The 27,871-nt window shown below is 45.1% G+C and overlaps 1 protein-coding gene across 1 annotated transcript; it reads left to right on the top strand.

Moving 5' to 3' along the window:
• Window positions 1-309: 309 nt before the first annotated feature.
• slc7a5 (solute carrier family 7 member 5) lies at window positions 310-27,871 on the top strand. Its single transcript, XM_063000310.1, has 10 exons — window positions 310-935; window positions 10,252-10,377; window positions 20,011-20,116; window positions 20,947-20,991; window positions 21,081-21,204; window positions 21,464-21,567; window positions 22,165-22,261; window positions 23,643-23,792; window positions 24,763-24,940; window positions 26,002-27,871. Exons 1-10 carry the CDS (start codon window positions 398-400, stop codon window positions 26,055-26,057), a joined length of 1,524 nt encoding a protein of 507 aa, XP_062856380.1. The 5' UTR covers window positions 310-397; the 3' UTR covers window positions 26,058-27,871.

The following is a 27,871-nucleotide window of genomic DNA, read 5'->3' as shown; positions in this document are numbered from 1 at the left end:
ATCTCTTAAACACTCTGTAGGACTGTAACATATTTTAGGTCCATCACCAAAAGCGCAAAAGCGTAAATTCGATCTCTCTGTAGAACTGAACCAACCAGTAAAACCAGTACAAACCTGATGGGTTTTCGCATACAGGAAGTGGTAAAGCTCAAGTGGAACACAGTGCTGGTTCAGTTGCTCTTTTTGTCCACAGGAGGGGGTGCTGTAAGTGGGTTGGTGGATGCGTGACGTACTGAGGAAGCGATGCGTGTTCCAGCTTTAAGGCTTCCCTGCGCGCTGACTTTCACTCATTCATCCGAACCTGCCACGCTGCGTGACTCGTGGAGCGCGACTGTACTGCGTGTTTCCTTCCACGCCGTCTGATCTGTGTGATCCAAAACTGATTCGTGGACCAAAGATGTCGGGTCTGAAGAAGAGGAGCTCGAACACGTCGGTGAACCAGGGTGAGGAGGCGGCGGAGAAGATGCTCGGTGGGGAGAACGGCAGCTCAGCCAAGGCAGGTGGCACCGAGACGGGAGAGGAGACGGTGGTCCTGCAGCGGACCATCACGCTGTTGAACGGTGTGGCCATCATCGTGGGCACCATCATCGGCTCGGGGATCTTCGTGACACCCACCGGGGTGGTGAAGGAGGCTGGATCGGTGGGCTTGTCGCTGGTGGTCTGGACGATATGCGGCGTGTTCTCCACCATAGGCGCGCTCTGTTACGCAGAACTGGGCACCACCATCACCAAATCCGGCGGGGACTATGCCTACATCCTGGAGGTGTATGGTTCTCTTCCGGCCTTTCTCAAGCTCTGGATTGAGCTTCTTATTATCAGACCTTCCTCCCAGTACATCGTGGCTTATGTGTTTGCCACCTACCTGCTCAAGCCTTTGTTCCCGGCGTGCCCGGTGCCCGAAACTGGGGCCAAACTGGTAGCCTGCTTGTGCATCCGTGAGTATTCACTCTTATTTTTGGAATCCAGTACCAAACTAGTATCCTTCCCTTTCATTCACGAGTAGCCAAGCTATGGTGGCACCAGTACCAAACTGGTAGCCTGGCATTGCATCATTAAGGATGTGCATCTGAGCACCTACTGTCCCACTTGAGGTCCTGAACTGCATGGTAGCCAGTTACTTCACCCATGACACACACCAAAGTCTGGCCTGGTTGTGTCTGGCACTGGTACCAAACTAGTTGCCAGCCTCTGTTTTTAAAAGTGACACTTTCATCCAGGAGTACCGACACTCCTAACACATAATTATGATGAGGTCCAAACTGGTACCCAGTCTCTTTAGGTAGCTGGTATCTGTGGGTATTGACTTGTACACTTTTCAGTTCCCACTAAATTGTTAACTGGCACTGGTACCAATCTAGTAGCTCAGCTCCACCCTTAGGATCTGTCCAGCAATATAGGGTTCTGAGTTCTGGTACCCTGCCTGATCATACTCTCGTATTTAATTTGGGGTTCTGTATATCACCCTGTTTTTAAGCACCAAGGTTGTAATCACAATATATTGGGGTAATATTAGTGTTCCCATTAGTTCTTGATACAGCAGTGATGTTTTAGAATGACAGGAACCCTACTTGGAAAATTTCATTCATGGCTACAGCCTTGTTAAGTACAACCATCACAAAGAACCCTTGACAGGACACTCCAGAATATTGAACAAGTGTTTTTGGATGCCTGGAGAAATTTAAGCTTAAATTCAAACACTAGTCGGTACTGAAATAGTTCTAAGTTTAATATCAGGTGGTGCAAGTTTGCATATTAAGAAGCATCTTTATTTATTGTGATTATTTTTTAATTTAATCATTATTATGAACATGATTGATGTGCTTGTGATCACAAAGCTTTAAATAATACATGTAAATTATTTCACATAGCCTCAAAAGCATAATTAAAGCTATTATAAATAAATGTAGTACAAAAATACAGTTTGTACATGTCCTGTATATTTAGAATTTGTATATCTAGTATAATCAGTATGATGTATGATGATGGACTGACATGTTTTCACCCCCTGCACACTCTCCACCATGCGCACTGATGCTCTCTCACGCTGTGTGTTTGCGCGTTTTTCCACGCGGTCTCTTTGTTGAAGCACGTGGTGGTGCACTGACGCAATAAGGTGAAGTGATTTCACTGGAGTGGGGTGATGAGTGTGATGAGTGTGAGGGATGAGTGGCGCTGTTGCTGCTGGAGGAGGAGGAGGAGGAGGAGGAGGATGCGGGTGGTGAAAACGTGCAGCGCTGTTTCATCATCTCATAACTGCGCTTCAACGAACTTCCTGTGGTTCATGTAGTGCATTATACAGAGAGGGTGAGGCTAGTAACAGCTCTGTGTAGCTCTGTGTTGTTCACTATAGGGAGGATGAGACATTATTAAAAGCTTTAAGTAGCTCTGTGTATCTGTATGTAGTGCACTATAGGAAGGATGAGACTTTATTAAAAGCTCTATGTAGCTCTGTTTAGCTCTATGTAGTGCACTACATAAGAGAGATAGAAAGATATCCTTTATTTGTCATATATACATATACGGGTGTACAGTACAATGAAATTCTTTCTTCGCATATCCCAGCTGGTGTTGGAAGCTGGGGTCAGAGCGCAGGGTCAGCCAACTTACGGCGCCCCTGGAGCAGACAGGGTTAAGGGCCTTGCTCAAGGACCCAACAGTGGCTACATAGCAGAGCCTGGATTTGAACCGCCAATCTTCCGGTTGATAGCCCAAAGCTCTACCCACTAGGCTACCACAGGCCCTAAGAAGGGGGTGAGGCTAGTAACAGCTCTATGTAGCTCTATGTAGTTCACTATATAGGGAGGACACTTATTAAATGCTCTGTGTATCTGTATGTAGTGCATTATACAGAGAGGGTGAGGCTACTAACAGCTCTATGTAGCTCTGTGTAGTTCACTATAGGGAGGATGAGACATTATTAAAAGCTTTAAGTAGCTCTGTGTATCTGTATGTAGTGCACTATAGGAAGGGTGAGACTTTATTAAAAGCTCTATGTAGCTCTGTTTAGCTCTATGTAGTGCACTACATAGGAATGGGTGAGGCTAGTAACAGCTCTATGTAGCTCTATGTAGTTCACTATATAGGGAGGACACTTATTAAATGCTCTGTGTATCTGTATGTATGTGTATCTGTATGTATGTAATTATTAATAGCTCTATGTAGCTCTGCATAGCTCTATGTAGTGCAATGTATAGGGAGGATAAGGTCAATACATGCTCTGTGTAGCTCTATGTAGAGCTCTGCGTAGCTCTATGTAGTGCACTGTATAGGCAGGATGAGACATTATTAAAAGCTCTATGTAGCTCTGTTTAACTCTATGTAGTGCACTGTATAGGGAGGATAAGACATTAAAAGCTCTATGTAGGTCTGCGTAGCTCTATGTAGTGCACTATATAGGAAGGATTAGACATTATTAAAAGCTCTATGTAGCTTTGTTTAGCTCTATGTAGTGCATTGTATGGGGTGAGGTTATGAAAAGCTCTATGTAGCTCTGTGTAGTGCATTATATAGGGATGACAAAGCATTGATAAAAGTTCTATGTAGCTCTAAGTAGTGCACTGTATAGGGAGGACGAAGCGTTAATAAGAGCTCTATGTAGCTCTGTGTAGTGCACTATATAGTGAGGGTGAGGCTAGTAACAGCTCTGTGCAGCTCTGTGTAGTGCACTGAATAGGAAGGGTGAGGCTGTTAACAGCTTTATGTAGCTCTATGTAGCTCACTGTAAAAGCAGGATGAGCTTAATAAAACTATGTAGTGCACTATGTAGCTCTATGTAGTAAACTGTAAAATGAGGATACTGTTATTAAATGCTCTATGTAGCTCCATGTAGTAAACTGTAAAATAGGGACGAATCATTAATAAAAGCTCTATGAAGCTCTATGTAGTGCACTGTATAGGATGGGTGAGGTTATGAAAAGCTGTATGTAGTGCACTCTACAGGGAGTATGAAGCATTAATAACAGTTCTATGTAGCTCTATGTCATGACCTTTAATCTTGTTAGAGTTGATTTAAAGGTTTTTTGTGCCTTTAGTCTGTATGTCATCATACATAAAGCGTAAATCACAGAAGATTTAACAGTATTTTGTATTTTGTACCTTTAATAAATGTAAGGAATCATATTTGTCCAAAAGAGTGTGGAACGGTTTTGGAATGCGCTGGAAGTTTTGCCTCACAATGAACGCATCATAAAGGTGCTCAGTGGGGTCGAGGTCGGGGATTAGCGCAGTCCACTGTGGTCCATTCATACCAAACTTATCAAACCACGTCTTTGTGCATGCCGGCACAGTCATGCTGGAGCAAGAAACGGCCACGCCCAAACTGTTGCCACAAAGTTGAAGGAATGTGGTTCATTTTCTATAATTAGGGTCGTATTTTTGAAGAGCCTTAAGGGAAGTGGTGAAGGTGCTGGTTCTGAGCGCTTAATGAGAAGCTAAACGTGCGGTTTAGTTTGGCTGCAAAATGGTGTAACCAGTCTGGATTAGTCAGGGATTAGTACTGGTGCTTATGGCTAACGGTCTGGCAAAAACACACAACCGTTGTATTACCGCTTCCACGCTACTATTGTTCCAGCGTCCTCCCCCCTCCATCCCGAAGCTGGAACCTGTACAAGCCGTACGAGAGTCTTAACGCTGTTTGTGGGATCTGATAATCTGTTGCTGTTGGTCACAGACTTAATCCTCTCAAACCAAAGCATGTGATGGAGCGCGGAGAACCTGAACCATTAAACGAGACGGGAGACGCAGAACAATAACGGGAATCCGATTGCAGGGGGACCCACGTTGCGTCCAGTCGTAGGCGAGTACGGTTAGACGGTGTGGTCCAGTCTGTGGGCGATCTGGATGGGGTCCCCATTTCTGTGGGCATCTTTACCAACTGGTGTTAAAAGTGCACTGTTGCTTTACACCTTGTGACCAAAAGTTTAACACGGGTGGGGCGCTCAGGTGGCGCAGCGGTAAAATCACTCGCAAGTTCGAATCTCAGCTCTGTTACCGGCAGGCTGGGCGCCCACACGGACGACCATTGGCTCAAAACTGCTGCAGTTACGACCTCTGCTGGCTGATAATTGAGATCAGTGTGTGACTCTCAATGCGCGATATGGATCCCCATATGAACCCACACACGTCGGCGGAAGAGTGTTAGTCACTAGAGAGGAAGCGTAATGCAGTCGGGTAATTGGATACGACTAAATTGGGAGGAAAATTGGGCAAGAAAAGACAAGAGTAATATTTATATAGCTCCCCCGGCCCTGGTTTAGGTGGAAGGACTGTTCCAGTAATTTGAAATAGAAATGTTTATTTTATATGCTACGAGTGAAAAGCTGTTCTGCAGAAGAGATGACGTTTATACTGTTAACTTTAAAAGATTTAGAAATAATTAGCGGGGCACGACGTCTTCCTCTCGCTCCGTCTTTATTAAGTAAACATGAACGTTTTTCTGAGTCCGCCATCATTTTAAAGCCATTTAAGATAAACAAACACGCCGACTGTATCTCAGGTAACGTCCTGCTGCTCGTCTTACTCTGACTGGACTCAGGTGATGCTGGTTGTCACGGTAACTTGTAGACTAAGCGGTACTCAACACATGCACGTCATTTTGGACGGGATTGCTCGTAGCGTGGACGTAAACGTAAGCACGCTAAGCAGGCGGTGCGTCCCAGAGGGGACCCAAGACGGCCACTCTCCACATTATGAACACCGAGTCTTCACCTATAATCAGAATGAATCAGAATTCACACGGATTGGAGAAAATTGTTGCATGTGAAGTGACCTTTTGATCACTAGTCCAGTTCCTGAAGCGCTGAGTTACCACTCAAATGTGATCAAGTTTTTATCTGTTTTATTTGTGAATATTTTTATGCCGGCTTAAAATCATTAGAGAAAACAGAGGGGTTTTAGAAGTGTATAAAATTCATTTCGGTTTGTCTTTACCCTGTGACTTTACCTTAATTTTTATTATTTTTTGCTTTCAACAAGTATACATGCCTGACACAGGAACAGTTTTAACATACCTCACAACCATACAAATATAAAAGAAGTCAAAATATAAAGACAAGATAAAATAAACAGACAGAAACTTAATGCTTATTTTTGTCATTAAATGACACGTATGTACAGGTGCCCAGGTGGCGTAGCGGGATATTCCGCTATAGCACACCAGCGCCGAGATGTTGCCACCGGTCAGCTGGGCGCCATCTAGCGGGCATAATTGGCAGTGCCTGCAGCAGACACGGTTCTGTTAGGGTGGGATGACCGGACTATGTGGGTGGGTTCTTCGAACGTTGTGTAAGGACCCTGATTGGCAGATAGGGAGGTGTCTGTGCAGAGTGCACGGGTGAAAAAGGGTTCCGCGCGGGTCGGAGGAGGCGTCTGCAGCAATATACCCACCACCTCGACTGCAATCAGGGATCCACCAGCAGCAGGAGACAGATTGACTACGCTAAATTGGGGGAAAATGCAGAAATAAAATAGAAAAAAATTACACATATGTGTTAAACTTGCTGTTAAAACCCAAATAAATAAATAAATACATTTTTAATATTTTTGACTTTCAGTTGTGTATGCTGTGACATTTGGCCCTAAAATCAGATGGGAACGTTTTTAGTATGGTTGTAACTTTAAACTGACCCAAGTCGAACTCGGATTCGATGTCGACCCCTGCGTTCCCGGAGCGCAGCTACTTTGCGAGCCGTTAGAACGAGGCTACAAACGCTTCGGTGCAGGATGGACGGAATCCTCTGCTGTTTGTGCGGCGGTACTGGGTGTTGGTTTAGCCCAGCCGTGTTATTTCCGTTGACCTGTTTTACACAACGCGGCTCTGATAACCGGCGCTCTGATAATGGCGCCCCTGTGGGTCGGTCAGTGAGGGGCCCACTCTCCCAGTATGTGATGGTCAGTCGGACTGTGTGCATTTGTGTGTGTGTAATTGGGTGTGCAGCAGTATATTTTCTGGCATACACTCTACATAGGTTTCTTTGTGTGTGTGTGTGTGTGTCACTCGTGAATGGTCGCTCAGTACAAGACCTCTTTGTTTTCGGGCGGCTAGCGTGCTTTGATGTGTTGAAGTGTTTGTTGGTTAATCATTTGAAATGACTTGATGTCACATGACATGTCACACACACACACACACACAAATAGGTTTGGCTATTTCAGCCTCATATCAAGCATCCAGGCGTCTTTATAGACCATCACTGACTGTAGAATGGGTACTAAGAGGCTCGGTGACCCTTACGAGACGCCCTGCTGCCGCTGCCACGCTACAGTTTGCTATTATCATGAAGTAGAAACCTCCAGAAGCAACGACAGCTCGGCCATTAAGCTTCTTCCTCTGGAACAAACGTCGGCACAAGAAATGTTCACCAGGATCGTGGTGTACGGCACACCGCTCTCGGACATTCTCTGCTTTAATAGTCGTGCTTTAATATTGCGCACCCTAGTGGACGAATGAAGGTTCAGCAGATGTCTGGAAAACGCTACTTGAATTCACAAAGCCACCTGTGAAGCGCGGTGGAGGAGGAATATTAAACTGTTTCAAGAAAATGAGCCACTAGGCTTCACCATCCTGACCTGCTCAGTATTCACCAGCTTTGAGATGAACTGTAACTCCGACTGTGAGCCAGCCTCACCAAGGCTTCTGTAGACGAATGACGTGAATCCTCATAGTCGTGTTCCATAAATCGAACCCATGTGTTTTGATGATACCACATGATGGGTACCGTGCGCCACAGGGTGCGCCACAGGGGGCGGCACACGTCTGTTTCTCATTTGTATCTGGCGAAGGATGTGAGGATTAGAGGATTTGCTTAACACCCATCATGCCGTGCTGCAGTTGGATGATGCAAGGCTGGCGGGAAGTTTCTCGGGCGTCTCTGTGAAGCCGGTGAGACGCACCGCTTCTAGGCGTGACCTCGCTCTGCCGGTCTAGTTGTTTACCTGCGGCGGCTCTGCTCCATTATATGTGTTACCTGATCGTGCTGACGTCTGTTTCGTGTCGCTGACGTTTACAAGAGCTGTGTGTGTGTGTGTGTGTGTGTGTGTGTGTGTGTACGTCACTTGGCTGTCGTTCCACATGTCACGGATGCTGTATTACCCATCTAGTGTACACAATATGGACAAAAGTATCTGGACACCCCTTTTAATTATTCAATTCAGGTTTCAGCCACAACAGTTACTAACAGGTGTAATAAATCACTAATATAAAGGAAAACATGCTTCCAGCTCATACGCAGCAACAGTTTAGGGAAGGCTGTTCCAGCACAAAGCAAGCGCTCTGCTTTAATAGTCGTGCTTTAATATTGCGCAGCCCGGTGGACGATTGTAGGTTCAGCAGATGTCTGGAAAACGCTACTTGAATTCACAAAGCCACCTGTGAAGCGCGATGGAGGAGGAATATTAAACTGGTGTTGTTTTAATACTTTGGGTTGTTTGGTAGAAGTTGAGGGAAACTGTGTGCGTCTGACTTTGGTGCAACAGTTTGGGGAATGTTCCGTCCTGTTTCTTGCCTGGAAGAGCCACCCAGCTTTACCATCCTGACCAGCTCGGTCAGTCGACTGTGAGCCCAGGCCTGAGTTCCTTATGAAAAAAAATTGGATCATGCACCTCTCTCTTCAATAAATCAACTATATAAAGGATAAATTAATCAATCAATTCAATATATAAAGGAGAGTCTGTGCTTCAGACTTTGCAGCAGCAGTTTAGGGAAGGTCCTGTCCTGTTCCAGCATGACTGCGCCCCTGTGCCCAAAGCAAACTATATAAAGAAACTCCAGTGTCCTGCACAGACCCCTGACCTCAGCCACACTCAACAGCTCACATCAACATCAGTGCCCAGACATAGAAATGCTGCCCTCTTTATATATAAATGGGCACAAATTCCCACAGACCTACTTAAAAACCTTGTAAGAAACCTTCTCAGAAGAGCAGCTATTGTTCTAGCTGAACTGGTTCGTTCCAGGGCAAGCTGTAGCCTAGTGGTTAAAGTACTGGACTAGTAGTCAGAAGGTCACTGGTTCAAGCCCCACCACTGCCAAGTTGCTGCTGTTGGGCCCTTAAGCAAGGCCCCTAACCCTCAATTGCTCAGACTGTATACTGTAACAGTACCGTAAGTCGCTTTGGATTTACAGATAGAGCAAATATATGCACATCACATATACAAACACAAGAGTCAGAACAACAGGAGACGCACCGCTACGTTATTATTACTTTCTCAACACTTAATGTGAAGTAAATACGTGCATGTCAGCGCGTGCATGCGCTTGTGTTGGTTTTTGAAACGAATAACGACTCGTTTTCTTGTTTTTTAACTTTGGGATTTGAAGTGAAAAACGAATGAAGGTACACGGAGCTGGAACCTTTTGTCTGGACTTGTTTTCGACATTCTCTACAGAATACATTATTCTGCTGCTCATCTGACACTTTGAATTCGAACCATCTCCAAATAATTCCAAAAAGAGTCATTATTATTCTTTTTAGTAAGCAGCTCCTCCTCGATAGCTTCTGTCATGTCTTTATCCGTCTCCATGCTATCGCTGCCTGCAGGACTTACTGGTGAAGCGGTGGGGAGGGGTGAGTTGTGTTCAGTGAGGGAGAGAGGCGGGGCAGGTGAGGGAGAGGGGCGGGGCAGTGAGGGAGAGAGGGGCGGGGCAGTGAGGGAGAGCGGCGGGGCAGGTGAACATGTGCAGAGACTAACTGGGAGAAGAGAAAGACGAACTGTCGGATCTAACTGGAACGCAACATCTATATCGATATATGCGATATTGTCTTATCTCATATCGCGTATGAAAATATATCGATATTTTATAAAATCTCGATATATCGCCCAGCCCTACTTCAGCCTCACTCAGCAGCTCTGAGATGAACCGGAACATCAACTGAGGCTTTCTAGCCTGGCTTTAGTTGGCATTAGAAATGCACAAATTCCCACAGACCACTTTGTTTGGGATGTCTGACAAGCTCATGGTCAGGTGTCCAAATACTTTTGGTCATATAGCGTAAATAAACGTGTTGTCGATACAGTTTGCTTTGTATGCTTTTATTCTGTTGTAGCCTAGAGGTTACGGTACTGGACCAGTAATTAAAGGGTCGCTGGTTCAAGACCCACTACTGCCAGGTTGCACCTGTTGGGCCCTTAAGCAAGGCCCTTAACCCTCAATTGCTTAGACAGTATGTACTGTAAGTCGCTTTGAATAAATAAAAGCGTTTGCTATAGGCCTAAAATATAAACGTCATCGTCATTTCTGTTTTGCTTCGTTTGCAGTGTTACTGACCGCCATCAACTGCTACAGCGTCCGGGCCGCCACCAGGGTGCAGGACGCCTTCGCCGCCGCCAAGCTCTTCGCCCTGGGAATCATCATCATCATCGGCTTCGTGCAGATCGGCAAAGGTTAGACGCCACACACTCGGTCTCTGCACCGACATCAACGATCGCTTTTTTTATCTGAGCCTCTGTGGAACTCTGTTAGCTGCATCACGTTGAGTTTCTCTAAAACGAACCACCTCAGTTTTACTTCTCCATGATTCACTATTACTATGTATTATTTTTCCAGTTCCTCTTCCTCCGCTGGAGACCCCAATGGCGTATGGAGGGTATATTCTCCTGACACGCCCTCCCGCAGACGCGTGCGCGCTCCACCGACGCCTTCTTATTCTCCTGTTCTTCGGTGAATCGGTCTCGTGCATGGAGAGTCACGCGCTGATCACCACTTCTGTACAGTCACCTCGGGATTCTAACCAGGGTCCTTACACTGCCTCGAAGACCACGCCCACTTTCTTTTTAGTCCGGTCTTTTCCCACCCAGCAGACTAGTGGTCGCTAGGGGGCGCCCAGCCTACGGGCAGCAGATCTGAGATCCGAACTCGGAGAGATCAAAACCCAGAATATCCCAGATAATACGATTCATCACGGCGTTCGGTTTGTGCTCCGGGGTCCAAATTCTACCCGTGTTTTACATTATTGGCTCGTTAGTCATCACACGGAGCTGAAAACCTGAAACCTGGCGGTGAGAGATTTGTGAATCAGCAGCCGTTAGAGCCGCCCGGCCAATCAGGAGCGGCTGATGCAACACACCTTCCACATACACACGCACACACACCTAGCTGCTAAGCTTCAGGTGTGCCCACAGAGCAGCTGAGTCAGAAGAAAGGCAGGATGTAGGTCAACCCGACAAAGAGAAGGTCGACATCAGGAAAAAAGAAAAACGCGCCTTCCTAAAAACATCTAAATAAACAGATTAAGACCGGGTGGCACCCTGGTACAGCTGGTAACATATTCGCCACACCATGACACGGTCCTAGAGTCTGTGGGAACTTGTGCCCATTCATTCAAAAGAGCTTTTGTAATTCTGGGCTCTGATGTCTGTCTATAAAATCTCAGTTGATGTTCCAGTTCATTCTAAGGCTGTCTAAAGGAGTATAGAGCTTTGCTTTGTGCACAGGGGTGCAGTCATGCTGGAACATGCTGGGAATCGGCCTTCCCTAAACTGTTCCCTAAAAGTCAGAAGCATATAATTTCCTGTTAGCAATTATTGTGGCTATTCGACGGTGTAAATTTTTCTAGAACGTCATTTACTTTGTGGCCCGGCCTCCTAATTCCTCATTAGACGTTAGCACTGGCTATAGCTGGTAACGTCTCTGTGCCCGTATAAATGTGGCCAGTTTGAGTGCATGTATTACAACTGGAAGTCGGTCAGCGGCGTCACAATTATTCACTCACATGAAAAAAATTGTTTATCGATAAGGATGAGGATAGTTGTAGTCTGATTATAATTTCATATACTTTACAAAGCCAATACACCAATGTGTGTGTGTGTGTGTGTGTGTGTGTGTGTGTGTGTGTGCACTAATCCTGCAGAAAAAGGATTAACCTCCTGCTTATTCACACAAACTTTTGGAACTGTTGAGGGTGTGTTCACGTGTACACGTGTTCATTTGTGTTTCTAAGTTAAAAAAGAGTTTGTGTGTGTGTGTGTGTGTGTGTTTGGTAAAGATAAACAAATGCTTAATAATCTGCTGTTAAGTCCTTTACAAGTGAGAACACAAACACACACACACACACAACCAGAATATTACAGAAACACACACACACACACACACACACACAACCAGAGTGTCACAGAAACACACACACACACACAACCAGAATATTACAGAAACACACACACACACAACCAGAATATTACAGAAACACACACACACACACAACCAGAATATTACAGAAACACACACACACACAACCAGAATATTACAGAAACACACACACACACAACCAGAGTGTCACAGAAACACACACACACACACACACAACCAGTGTCACAGAAACACACACACACAACCAGTGTCACAGAAACACACACACACACACACAACCAGTGTCACAGAAACACACACACACACACACACACAACCAGTGTCACAGAAACACACACACACACACACAACCAGTCACAGAAACACACACACACAACCAGTGTCACAGAAACACACACACACACACACACACAACCAGTGTCACAGAAACACACACACACAACCAGTGTCACAGAAACACACACACACACAACCAGTGTCACAGAAACACACACACACAACCAGAGTGTCACAGAAACACACACACACACACACAACCAGTGTCACAGAAAAACACACACACACACACACAAACAGAATATTACAGAAACACACACACACACAACCAGTGTCACAGAAAAACACACACACACACACAACCAGAATATTACAGAAACACACACACACACAACCAGAATATTACAGAAACACACACACACACAACCAGAGTGTCACAGAAACACACACACACAACCAGAGTGTCACAGAAACACACACACACACAAACAGAATATTACAGAAACACACACACACACAACCAGTGTCACAGAAAAACACACACACACACACAACCAGAATATTACAGAAACACACACACACACAACCAGTGTCACAGAAAAACACACACACACACAACCAGAATATTACAGAAACACACACACACACAACCAGAGTGTCACAGAAACACACACACAACCAGAGTGTCACAGAAACACACACACACAACCAGAGTGTCACAGAAACACACACACACACACACACAACCAGAATATTACAGAAACACACACACACACAAACAGAATATTACAGAAACACACACACACACAACCAGTGTCACAGAAAAACACACACACACACACAACCAGAATATTACAGAAACACACACACACACAACCAGTGTCACAGAAAAACACACACACACACAACCAGAATATTACAGAAACACACACACACAACCAGAGTGTCACAGAAAAACACACACACACACACACAACCAGAATATTACAGAAACACACACACACACAACCAGTGTCACAGAAACACACACACAACCAGAGTGTCACAGAAACACACACACACAACCAGAGTGTCACAGAAACACACACACACACACACACACACACACACACACACAACCAGAATATTACAGAAACACACACACACACAACCAGAATATTACAGAAACACACACACACACACACAACCAGAGTCACAGAAACACACACACACACACACAACCAGTGTCACAGAAACACACACACACACACACACAACCAGAATATTACAGAAACACACACACACACACACAACCAGTGTCACAGAAACACACACACACACACACAACCAGTGTCACAGAAACACACACACACACACACACAACCAGAATATTACAGAAACACACACACACACACACACAACCAGAGTGTCACAGAAACACACACACACAACCAGAATATTACAGAAACACACACACACACAACCAGAGTGTCACAGAAACACACACACACACACACAACCAGAATATTACAGAAACACACACACACACAACCAGAGTGTCACAGAAACACACACACACACAACCAGAATATTACAGAAACACACACACACACAACCAGAATATTACAGAAACACACACACACACAACCAGAATATCACAGAAACACACACACACACAACCAGAATATCACAGAAACACACACACACACACAACCAGAATATCACAGAAACACACACACACACACAACCAGAATATTACAGAAACACACACACACACACACAACCAGAGTGTCACAGAAACACACACACACACACACACAACCAGAATATTACAGAAACACACACACACACACACACACAACCAGAATATCACAGAAACACACACACACACACACACACACGCAACCAGACTATCACAAGAACACACACTTTACACACACAAAGTATCACAGAAACACACACACACACAACCAGAATATCACAGAAACACACACACACACACACAACCAGAGTGTCACAGAAACACACACACACAACCAGAATATTACAGAAACACACACACACACACACAACCAGAGTGTCACAGAAACACACACACACACACACACAACCAGAATATTACAGAAACACACACACACACACACAACCAGAATATCACAGAAACACACACACACACACACACACGCAACCAGACTATCACAAGAACACACACTTTACACACACAAAGTATCACAGAAACACACACACACACAACCAGAATATCACAGAAACACACACACACACACACACAACCAGAGTGTCACAGAAACACACACACACAACCAGAATATTACAGAAACACACACACACACACACAACCAGAGTGTCACAGAAACACACACACACACACACACACAACCAGACTATCACAGAAACACACACACACACACACACACAACCAGAGTGTCACAGAAACACACACACACACACACACACAACCAGAATATTACAGAAACACACACACACACACACAACCAGAGTGTCACAGAAACACACACACACAACCAGAATATTACAGAAACACACACACACACACACAACCAGAGTGTCACAGAAACACACACACACAACCAGAATATTACAGAAACACACACACACACACACAACCAGAGTGTCACAGAAACACACACACACACACACACACACAACCAGAGTGTCACAGAAACACACACACACACACACACACAACCAGAGTGTCACAGAAACACACACACACACACACACACACAACCAGAATATTACAGAAACACACACACACACACACAACCAGAGTGTCACAGAAACACACACACACACACACACACAACCAGACTATCACAGAAACACACACAGAGTACCAGGAACACACACACATATAGACACAATGTTGCACAAATAGGTCATTTCACTGAAACGCACACATGCCTGCACCTCACATACAACCAGACTATCACAGAAACACACACACACTCCACATAGACACAAAGTCGCACCTATTGGTCATTTCTTAGAAACACACACACACTCCACATAGACACAAAGTCGCACCTATTGGTCATTTCTTAGAAACACACACACACACACACACACAGCAAATGGAATACCAGGAACACACACACAAACACACACACACACACACCATGGATATACAAAGTCACACCTGTAGGTTATTTCACAGAAACACACATATCACACATACACACGGGTACCAGGAACACGCAACACGCATACACACACACACACACACACACACACACTCGGGTCTGTCTGTGCAGTTAGCACATATCATTTTGGTGTGAGGGGCGCGTCTGGTCATCAGGTGAACCCTAGCCCATGATCTAGCTCATAACCTGCTGAGATCCGGGTTCGAATCTCGGCTGTGCTATCAGCCGGACACGATTGTCTATGTCTGTGTTTCTGGGTGAGACTGGAACTGACACAATCCCGACCAGTATGAAGCGTTTGATGGAAATGAAATGGAAATAAGCAGCCTGTGGTCATTTTTTTTGCGTCCGATATTCCAGATTAATCAGAAATATGTAAACATGGTGCAGGACCGTGTGCAGTAAAACGTGGAAGGTGAACGGGGTGTTAAAACTTTTGCATAAGACTGAGATGTGCCACCAGGCTGGTTAAGCTTTCAGTTGACGACAGAACATGGACTAGGTTTTAGAAGGTTGCCGGTTCAAGCCCCACCACAAGCTGTTACTTTCACTGTAATTATCCAGAATTGGAAGTCATGCTGAAGGTGGTGGAGGAACACAGAGAGCGTATCATATCAACTTTGCATGGTGTTCATGCCTGAGACCTATAGCACGTGTGTGTAGGGAAATTAGGCGTATCCAAATCAGGACAGTGGATGGATGGATGGACAGATAGATTGATGGATGGACAGATAGATTAGTGGATGGATGGATGGACAGATAGATGGATGGATGGACAGATAGATTAGTGGATGGATGGATGGACAGATAGATGGATGGATGGATGGACAGATAGATGGATGAATGGATGGATGGACAGATAGATGTATGGATGGATGGATGGATGGACAGATAGATTAGTGGATGGATAGATGGACAGATAGATGGATGGATGGATGGATAGACAGATGGATGGATGAATGGATGGATGGACAGATAGATGGATGGATGGATGGATGGACAGATAGATTAGTGGATGGATGGATGGACAGATAGATGGATGGATGGATGGATGGACAGATAGATTAGTGGATGGATGGATGGACAGATAGATGGATGGATGGATGGACAGATAGATGGATGGATGGATGGACAGATAGATGGATGGATGGATGGACAGATAGATTAGTGGATGGATGGATGGACAGATAGATGGATGGATGGATGGATGGACAGATAGATTGATGGATGGATGGACAGATAGATGGACAGATAGATGGATGGATGGATGGATGGACAGATGGATGGATGGATGGACAGATAGATTAGTGGATGGATGGACAGATAGATGGATGGATGGATGGATGGACGGACGGACGGACAGATAGATGGATGGATGGATGGATGGACGGATGGATGGATGGACAGATAGATTAGTGGATGGATGGATGGACAGATAGATTGATGGATGGATGGACAGATAGATTGATGGATGGATGGACAGATAGATTGATGGATGGATGGACAGATAGATTGGTGGATGGATGGACAGATAGATTGGTGGATGGATGGATGGATGGACAGATAGATTGGTGGATGGATGGATGGATGGACAGATAGATTGGTGGATGGATGGATGGATGGACACAGAGGTTTCCATGCTGTAAGAAAGCAGCACTACGGTCTCTCAGCGTGAACGTAACGTGAAACCTCCATGTTTTATTCAGTACAGAACCACCAGCGCACCTACAGGTGTTTGTTCAGGTACCAGACGTGTGTGTGTGTGTGTGTGTGTGTGTGTGTGTGTGTTAGCTTTAGCTGACTTTACTTTTACTTTAGGTTCTTAAGAATGAAAGGGAAGCACAAATCCCATCAATTACTAACAAGCGTCCCATAAACCCCGGCTCAGATCTTCAGCAGGTTGGATCCTGGATGATCTCAGGGTTGTTATTACGCTAAACCCCGGGTTGTTCCAGGACTAACTGTCGTGCTGCAGCTGAAAACTGGGATCAGGGAGCCGTTTACCCAAACAGCTCAGAATCTGCCAAACAGGAAGTTGATATGTGCTAATATTAGCAAACGTGTGCTAAAACATCAAACGGACATAAAAGAACTTCCTGTGCTGTTACTGTCAGTCTTCTTAGAGTTGGACTTCCACCACACTGCATGCCAAACAGAAAATAAACCAGGTTTATAACAAGACACTTAACATGTTAGATCTGAACCCGGGTCCCAGTGTTGGTAAGCTGGTGTAACGGACCACCGCGCCACCTGAGCGCCCATTTGAAGGTCATGTAAAACAAACCCAGGAAATAAAAAAAGACATTTCGCTAGCAAGCTCCGCGAGTTCGAATCTCAGCTCTGCTACCGGTCGTCTGGGCGCCCCCTAGTGCCTGCTGGGTGGGAAAGGCCGGACTAAAAAGTGGGCGGGGTCTTCGACATTGTGTTACAACCCAGGTTAGTAGCTGGAGGCACCTGTACAGAAGTGGAGGGGCATGGAGATCAGCACTTGTGCGAATCCGGTGAGGTACGAGCGAATAAAAAGGGGTCACGGCACTGCACATGTGTCGGAGGGGGCATGGGGCAGGTGAATATACCCTCCTCGGGCGTGATCAGGGTCTCCAGCAGCGGAAGACAATAAAACAGGAGAAAAAATAAAAGAAAAAAAGGAGATCTGCGCGTTTCCATCAATACTAAGTATTTACACCAGTGTAAACAAACAAGCTGCTCTCTTAGTTACACAAAATATGAGGTTGCTATACATTGTGCGGTCAGTATGTGTGTGTGTGTGTGTTTAGTCGGTTTCTCTCAGGCTATATCCCTCACACATTTCCTCTCCTGCATCATGTGCCCCTCGGCCCCGGGGCCCCACAATCACACCGCTGATCACACTCGAGTGTCACATGAGCTTCTCCGAATTTCTTTCCCTCGTGTGCCACCCACACGTTCCTCTGTTCATTCACTCCACGCCGGTCAGATGACTTTCACGTCTGTGGAACTGACCATAGCTTCAGAAAGTATTCACACCCCTCGACTTTTGCATCCTGTATGGGCAAAAGTATAGGGACGCCCCTTCTAATTTTTAATGTATGTGTTTCAGGCACGACAGGTGCTAAGAGGAGTAATACATCATTCATATAAAGGAGATTTTATGCTTCCAAATGTGCAGCAACAGTTTAGGGAAGGCCCCTGTGCAACTCCAGATTTCGCCCCCTACGGAACGGCTTCGTAATGAACCGTAACATCTACGTTTTGACCGATAGGGCACAAACTCCCCACAGATATACAGCGGTACCTCGAAACTCAACCTCAATCGGTTCTGGGAGTAACGTCGAGTTTTACAGATGTTGAGTTTCGAGGTATTTTTCCCCATAAGGATGTTTGGGAAACCTGTTAATGCGTCCATGGTCCCGTGGAGCTGCAGATATTTTAGTCTCGTAAAATAATGAGGTTGTTTTTGACACTTAAACACTGAAAATAACACAAATATAGTATAAACACACTGAAATACAATTACAAACAGTTAAACATCAATAAAAATACAATAAAAGCTGCACTTTATAAAACATTTACTTCTTTATTGTTTCCTGACGCTTCTTAGTGGTGGAGATGCTTGATCTTGGAATACCGTATTCCCTTCAGCACCGGCGCATTCACACGAGAAGAGACAAAACCGCTTCTGCGATATTTGCTGTGACGACGGTGCACAAAACTCACCGTGACTTATTGTAGTAAAACAGCGAGTGAGGAATATGATTAGTGGAGGAACTTATGAGCAGTAATAATGAAGAGAAGTTTAGTGCTCCTGTCTCCTTCTTTTACTACATTAAACCACGTTAAGCTTTATTTTCAACCAGAAGCGTTTTAGACTCTGGGAGAAGCTGATTCTGATTCTCACCATTTCTCAGAAGCTGGAGCTGTAACACAAGTTTAAAAGTGAAACAGGGAGGAGAATCCAGATAAACACAGATACATGTGGAGCTGTAACCCTGGATCTGACGCTTATTCCGCACTGATGCAGATTCAGCTCATATTCACACGCTGATCAGGTTAAGGGGCGTCGAGTTATAAGGTACCGCTGTACTTCAAAATGTCATGAGAAAGATCCACCTTTGATCTTTCGTTGTTCTCCTAGTCTGGCATATTTAGATTTAGCATAAGTGCATGATGGGAGAAATTCCCAACACTGGTGATGAGTTGGAGGGATGTTGGACCGTTCTCGCCCCTGCTTTTCCCAGGACGCCCCTGTCCAAAACAACACTGCTCGAGCAGTCGATTCAGCAAGTCTGCTGGCGCCCGGGATAAAGAATGCCAATCCCTCGCAGCTCTTTTGTCTCTGACATTCTCACGTCGCTGCCCCTGTACCCCCGCGCCCACCGTAGATCACGCGTCTCTCGGAGCGACCGCCAGGGTCTGGCCGCTCTCCGGGAGGTTCTTTGTGCGCCGTGGACGTCTCACGCCGTGCTGTTCGTCACCGATAGTAAATGTCATGTTGTGTCTCTCGCCGCTCCTCAGGTGACACCGTGGCGCTCCTGCCCGAGAACTCCTTCAAAGGGTCCAACGGCGATTTCGGCAAAATCGGCCTGGCGCTCTACAGCGGACTGTTCGCCTACGGAGGCTGGTAGGTTCTCTCTTCCATACGGCCCAAAGTATTCGGACGCCTGACCGGCCCATTTTAAAAACAAACTCTGTGTGATCTTATCAGCTAGAACAACAGCCGCTCTTTTGAGAAGTATGTCTGTGGGAATTTGTGCCCATTCAGACAAAACATGAGTGCATTTGTATGGCTGGGGCGCCCCTTCTTATTCCAGTTGCTAACAGGTGTAATGAATCAATTCTATGCTTCCAATTTGTAATAACACTTTAGGGAAGGCCCTTACCTCTTCCAGCATGACCTCAGCCCCTCTCAACAGCTCTGGGATGAATTGGAACCACATCAGTGCCCAGCCATACAGACGCTGTCATGTTTTGACTTACCAGGCACAAATTCCCACAGCCATACTTCAAAGTCTTGTACAAAGCTAAAACGATCACGATTTATAGTCAGGCGTCCAGATACTTTCGGCTTCTCGACCCTCAGACGCCGGGTTTAAACCTGGGTTCTGTAGGTGGTGCACCAGCGCATTCAACTCTTTCTGCATCCATGTATCTCTTCAACATAGTTCATGTTTTGGAAGAAGCTCCAGCATCACATGAGTTTTTAATAAAGAAGAAATATTTCACCACAGCTCTATCCTGGTCAGGGTCCAGGTGGGTCCGGCTTTCCGGAGTCACCATGTGTGATGTAGTAACACCCCGAAGAGGACGCCAGTTTATCGTGAGGCTTTGGCCAGCCATTTCTTCATCAGACACAGTCGATCATGTCTATACGCAGATGCCCGACTGGCTGATGCTCCTCTAGGGATTCGAACCCTCGACATTAATTTTCTGTTTTTGTTTTTTGTTCTTCAGGAATTATTTGAATTTCGTAACGGAGGAAATGATCGAGCCGTACAAGTAAGTACGACTGAGCAATAGCGAACATTTTGAATGATCTGACTGTGTGACAGCACTAACGCGTGTGTGTGTGTGTGTGTGTGTGTTAGAAACCTGCCGCGTGCCATCATCATCTCTCTGCCCATCGTCACCATCGTCTACGTTCTCACCAACCTGGCGTACTTCACCACCCTCAGTCCTGAGGAGATGCTCAACTCTGAGGCTGTTGCTGTGGTGCGTACACACACACACACACACACACACTCACACACACATCTGTTATAATACAGATAGTATTATTATTTGATATTTCTGATACGGTGGTCTTGTGTTCATATGCATCTGTTCCTTTGACCAGTCTGATCCAGGCATGTGTACACACACACACACACACACACACACACATACATGCAGCATACAATGAGGATATGTATCGCATAATAAAACGTGTATATCATTACACCATATGTGTGGTGTTTTTTTTTATCTTTAGGATTTTGGGAACTACCACCTGGGCCCCATGGCGTGGATCATCCCGGTGTTTGTGGGACTTTCCTGCTTCGGATCCGTCAACGGCTCACTGTTCACGTCATCCAGGTACACACACTACATGGACAAAAGTATTGGGACGCCCCTTCTAATTACTGAGTTCATGTGTTTAAGCCTGAACAGTTGCTAACAGGTGTAATAAATCACTTATACAGTATAAAGGAAATGATATGCCTCCAACTTTAGAGCAACAGTTTAGGGAAGGCCGTGTCCTGCACAGAGCCCTGACCTCAGCACCACTCAACAGCTCTGGGATGAACTAGAACTAGAACTAGAATGCAGTCATGTTTTGACTGAACGGGCACAAATTCCCACAGGCGTACTTCCAAATCTTGAGTGGATGTTTATCTAGCTGAAAAGGTCCCAGTGGTCACTCTGTTTTGACATTTACTTATGACTTACAGTTATGACTGATACAGTTTGAGCAATTAAGGGCCTTGCTTAGGGGCCCAACAGTGGCAACTTGGCGGTGGTGAGGCTTGAACCAGCAACCTTTTGATTACTAGTTCAGTACCTTAACCATTGAGATACCACTGCCGGGTCGGGTGTCCAAATACTGTAACAGGAATTTGCAGTGTGTGTGTTTGTGTGTGTTTCCAAATCTCTGCTTAACAGCCTCGTCTGTGTTGTTCTGTCTTCGGTCAGGTTGTTCTTCGTGGGGTCGCGTGAAGGTCATCTTCCCAGCCTGCTGTCCATGATCCACCCGAACCTGCTCACCCCTCTGCCCTCGCTCATCTTCACTGTAAGAGCCTGAGGAGCTAAACTTTATAGTCCACACACACACACACACACACACACACAATTGAATGTAAGGTCATCTGTCCATGAGCTGAAGCTAACGTCATTTCTGAGTTCAGATATTTCGGACACACCCGTTCCTGTCAGACCATAAAATAAATTTCATGCCTCTAAATATGTACCAGCAGTTTGGGGAAGGTCGTTACCCTTTGTTCTAGTATGGCTTTTTTAATAAACATGCCATCCGGTTTGTGCAATCCCACAGGCACACTCCGAAATCTAGTGCAAAGCCTTCCCAAAAGTTAAAACAGTGTCCGAATACTTTTGACCATGTCGTGTATGAAAAGGCAGACTTGATTTTCTATTTTGAATCTTGACTCGAACCCGGTGGTGACGTGGCGAGACCCGAAATGAGCAGTTTGTGTTGCGGCGGACGGCAAATAATCTAATCTGATAGGGGGCGATTACTTTTTCACACCACTGCAGTTTCTTTTTTGAGCTGTCCTTATTTTTTTTGACTCGTCTTTCCTGTCGCGCTGGTTTTTTCCCGCAGTGAACGATAACTGCCTCGTATATGAATCCAGTATTGTGAAAACAGTTTAAGGAAGGACCCTTCCTGTTATAGTACGACCCCACTGAACACCTGTTGGGATGAATTATTGACAGAATGGGCACAAATTCCCACAGAGATCTTTCAAAATCTTGGAGAAAGTCTGTGGTGGGGGTCCATGTACACTACCAGTCAAAAGTTTGGACACACTTTCTCATTCCTGTGGTTTTTCTTGATTTTTTTTTTATTTTCAACATTGTAGATTAATAATGAAGACATTCAAACTATGAAGGAACACATATGGAATTATGTAGTACACAAAAAAAGTGTTAAACAAACCAGAATATGTTTTATATTTTATATTCTTTAAAGTAGCCATCTTTTGCTCTGATGACAGCTTTGCACACTTTTTGACATTTTCTCAATCAGCTTCATGAGGTGCCACCTGGAACGGTTTTCAATTAACGTTTGTGCCTCGTCTAGAGTTAATTTCTGGAATTTCTTGCTTTTTTAATGTGTTTGAGACCATCAGTTGTGCTGTGCAGAGGTAGAGTTGGTAAAATATAAAACATATTCTGGTTTGTTTAACATTTTTTTGTTCACTACATAATTCCATACGTGTTCCTTCATAGTTTGGACGTCTTCATTATTAATCTACAATGTTGAAAATAAAAATAATCAAGAAAAACCACTGAAGAGAAGGTATGTCCAAACTTTTGACTGGTACTGTAAATACACACTGTTAAATAACCTAATCTGCCAGGGAGCAATTACTGCATTTTTCGTGCTGTCCTTATATTTTTGACTCGTCTCTCCTGTCGTGTTTGTTCCTCAGTGCTTGATGACTCTGCTCTACGCCTTCTCCAACGACATCTTCTCCGTCATCAACTTCTTCAGCTTCTTCAACTGGCTCTGCATCGCCCTGGCAATCATCGGCATGATGTGGCTGCGCTACAAAAAGCCTGAGCTGGAACGGCCAATCAAGGTGAGCCGTGGGCGGGACTTCCACACAATACCCCGTTCTTATTGGCCTCTGCTTGAGGCCGGTATTGGAGTGGGTTAGCTGGGTTCTTTGAAGTACCCCCCTCTTCCTCGGCCTTTGCTCTGGGGGTACATTCTTTCCTCCTTCGCCTCCCTCATCCATTGTGTTCGCTCAGTTGTTTATTATCATCCCCCCCGTCTCCGTATGGGCCCAGTCTGGGGCCACCAGAGGAGCCGCTGGTGGCTTGTTCTCATTAAAGGTGGCGGAAAATTTACGACCGCGCTCGCAAAGTTGGAGACTGTGTTCCTCGGGAGACTGGGGTATGACCAAAAGTATCTGGACACCCTAAATAAATATTGACTTGGCTGCTCCAGGATCTAGATTTCAGGTGGCCACAGCACCCCCCAGTGGCTAGACCGGACAGAACCAATCATGTCTGTGCAGATGCCCTGCAGGCTGATAGCACTGCGAATATTCAAAGCCCAGATCTTACCTGTAGAGCCATGCTGACTTGTATAAAATATATGTGATAACACTTTAGGGAAGGACCGTCTGGATGAATTCAAACCCCATATGAAAGCTCTGTTGACTGAATGGGCACAAATTCCCACAGACTCACTTCAGAATCTTGCAGAAAGCCTGTCCAGAAGAGTGGAAGGCACTACAGCTCCTTCGTAGCTTTAATATCATCCACTTATGTGGGAAGCCTTTCTACAAGACTGTGGAGTGTGTCTGTGGGGATTTGTGCCCATTTGTTTGACAGTCAGCCAACTCGGTGTTCAGTTGGGTTGAGACCAGGGCACTGAACTAGTCAAACCATGTTTTTCATCTTTCAGCATATCATTTACCTTATATCATTTTCCAACTATTAGTAATGGATGTGGCAGAAACAACTACATGAACTCAATCATTATTATGGGTGTCCAAATACTTTTGGCCATATAGTGCATGAACCGTTTCTCTTCTTTGGCAGGTGAACATCCTGTTGCCGATCTCGTTCGTGTTGGCGTGTCTGTTCCTCATCATCGTCTCCATCTGGAAAACTCCGGCCGAGTGTGGAATCGGGTTCGGGATCATCATCACCGGCGTTCCCGTCTATTTCTTCGGGGTCTGGTGGAAGAACAAACCCAAATGGCTCCTGAACCTAATCTGTGAGTGACTTCTCACTTCTGAAATATTACAGACGCGCACACAAAGCCGTTAGTCTTGTGTTTAAGCTTCAGACCTTATCATGGGCGTGTAGCTGGAAGATGTCACACTGTCACTTCAAAGCAAGTAGGGTCTGGGTTCGATTCCCGAGTGGACCGGTCCGGGTCCTCTCTGTGTGGAGTTTGCATGTTCTCCCGGTGTCTGTCTTGGTTTCCTCCAGGAGCTCTGGTTTCCTCCCACAGTCCAAAGTCCAAAATTGCACCTAGGTGTGTGTGTGTGTGTGTGTGTGTGTGTGTGTTTGCCCTGTGATGGACTGGCGACCTGTCCAGGGTGTTTCCTATCCAGTGAATTGCACCCACCGCCACCCTGACCAGGATAAAGCGCTGGTAAAACAGACATTTCATTTTCATCAGCTGCTTTATTCTGGTTCGGGTCACATCAGGCATATCAGACCAGAGCAGATCATGTCTGTGTGGATGCCCAGCCGGGCGATAGCACAGCTCATATTCAAACCTGGATCTCTGCAGCGGATTTCCTTTCCATCGCTGTTACTTGATTTATTCTAGTGTATTTATTTTGTTAAAATAATGATAGTTTATTAATTTCCTTAGTGATCAATAAAGTATCTATATACACCGACTAGGCATAACATTATGACCACTGACAGGTGAAGTGAATAACACTGATTATCTCTTCATCACGGCACCTGTTAGTGGGGGGGATATATTAGGCAGCGAGTGAACATTTTATCCTCAAAGTTGATGTTAGAAGCAGGAAAAATGGGCGAGCGTGAGGATCTGGGCGAGTTTGATAAGGGCCAGATTGTGATGCTAGACGACTGGGTCAGAGCATCTCCAAAACTGCAGCTCTTGTGGGGTGTGTCTGCAGGGGTCAGTATCTATCAAAAGTGGTCCAAGGAAGGAACAGTGGTAAACCGGCGACAGGGTCATGGGTGGCCAAGGCTCACTGATGCACGTGGGGAGCGAAGGCTGGCTAGGAAGGTGGTCATAATGTTATGCCTGATCGGTGTATCTCTGACCTGATTTTTTTTATTATTTTCCAGTCTCCGCCACGGCGACGTGCCAGAAGTTCATGGAGGTCGTACCTCAGCAATCGTGAGGACGTCGAGGACCGTCTGCAAACCCTCCTGCGCACAAATAAAAAACAGACAAACGTTCGTTTCCTCCCTGTTAACCTGCTGATGTAGATCTCCGTGCTCTGTCTGTGTAGTTCGTCGCGTTCCCCCGCCGTTAAAATGGAAAACCAACCACGAGGGAGAGACGCTGGGATGAAGGCAGGTTATAGAAACACACCGGGATGGATTATTCTCCCGTTTATTTCACATTTTGTTGTATTATAATCGGCCAAAACATTCCAATTATTTTCCACCATTTTTTATAATTAGTTTTGTTTTTTTACCTGCATTGTTTGTTACATGTGTGTATGTGTGTGTGTGTGAGCGATAGTCTCAGTGTAGCTGCAGATTCGTTGTGCTTGTTCTACGCTGCAGTTATTCCGTTTGAATAAACAAGAATATCCGTTAGCCGTCTGCATTCGCTGCGGTCAACAAAATGCCTAGCACGGCACGATTGGCGAAATGGCCGTACGATACATAGCAGTGTATTATAATATACAGTATATATAATATATAAGTAATTCTTTCCACCTGTTTGAATTTAACCGAACCGGAACCTCACCAGAACCATCTCGGGATCTCTGTGACTTTTTTACTCTGTGACTTGAGGAAGCTGGGGTCAGAGCGGAGGGTCAGCGCCCCAGAGCAGGCAGGGTTAAGGGCCTTGCTCATAGCTGCTTGGCAGAACTGGGATTCGAACCCACAATCTTCCGTTTGATAGCCCAAAGCTCTACGCTAGATAGAGCTGAATATCACGTCTTTATATTTACTTTGCAGACAAACGTTAACAAGTTTAAACTTTTAGTGCCTCGTTTATCAATAAAAAATAACATTACTGTAGCTGTGTGTGTGTGTGTGTGTGTGTGTGTGTGTGTGTGTGTATGTTATGGCATCATGGGTTAAGTTATATGAATACACTATAAGGCCAAAAGTATTTGGACATCCTGTTTTAAAAACAGAGTGATCTCTGTGTGATCTTTTCAGCTAGAACAACAGCCGCTCTTCTGAGAAGGCTTCTCGCAAGACTTTGAAGTATGTCTGTGGGAATTTGTGCCTGTTCAGTCAAAATATGATGGCATTTGTATGGCTGGGCGCTGATAATGATGTTCCGGTTCATTGCAGAGCTGTTGAGCTTTTCTTCATGCTTCAACAGGAAAAGGCCTTCCCTAAACTGTTGCTGCAAAGTTTGAAGCATATTATTTCTGTTATATGATTGTTTTATGACACCAGTTAGCAGCTGGTGTGGCTGAAACACATGAATTCAACAATTAGAAAGGGCGTCCCAATACTTTTGTCCATGCAGGATGTTTTTGTCCAGCTTTTCTGAACTGAATACAGTTTGTTTAAACCTGGAGAAAAATCTGACGTGGCAGCGTTTAGATTCAGTAAATATTTACAGTAGAGAAGAAGCTGCTGGATTTGATCTGATGTCAGTGTTAAAAGTGTTCTGGACGGATTCCTGATGTGTGTGGATGTATAAAACAAGTGCAGTTTCTTTTTTAATAGTTATAAAACAGTGCAGATCGTTCAGGTTTTGGATTTAATTTGGGGTCGGTGTAGGGGATGAAGGAATTGTATGACAGACAGTAAGAAATGTTGTAAAATATAATTTTTCTGGTTTTTTTATGCTAATATGGAGCCAGAATTGCTTATAACAGAAGTTTAGACACTTTGCTTTATGTTTTAGAGAAATCAAACTGTTAAACTAACACTCCAGACTAACTTATTTAGAGATATTCAGTTATACACGTATTTATTTATTTGTAGAGACTTAGTTCTCTAATATTTTATATCAGAT

The sequence above is a fragment of the Trichomycterus rosablanca genome, chromosome 8 (assembly GCF_030014385.1).
Source record: "Trichomycterus rosablanca isolate fTriRos1 chromosome 8, fTriRos1.hap1, whole genome shotgun sequence".
NCBI classification, from domain to species: Eukaryota; Metazoa; Chordata; class Actinopteri; order Siluriformes; family Trichomycteridae; genus Trichomycterus; species Trichomycterus rosablanca.
The sequence above is the reverse complement of the archived record's forward strand: the minus strand, read 5'-3'. Positions and strand labels throughout refer to the sequence as shown.

What these genes read in the sequence shown, in the direction of transcription:
- slc7a5 (XM_063000310.1), top strand. Translation starts at nt 398, where the DNA reads ATGTCGGGTCTGAAGAAGAGGAGCTCGAACACGTCGGTGAACCAGGGT. An exon ending in ACTCTGAGGCTGTTGCTGTG is followed by an intron (nt 21,205 to 21,463) that starts GTGCGTACACAC and finishes TTTTATCTTTAG; the next exon opens with GATTTTGGGAACTACCACCT. An exon ending in TCACTGTTCACGTCATCCAG is followed by an intron (nt 21,568 to 22,164) that starts GTACACACACTA and finishes GTCTTCGGTCAG; the next exon opens with GTTGTTCTTCGTGGGGTCGC.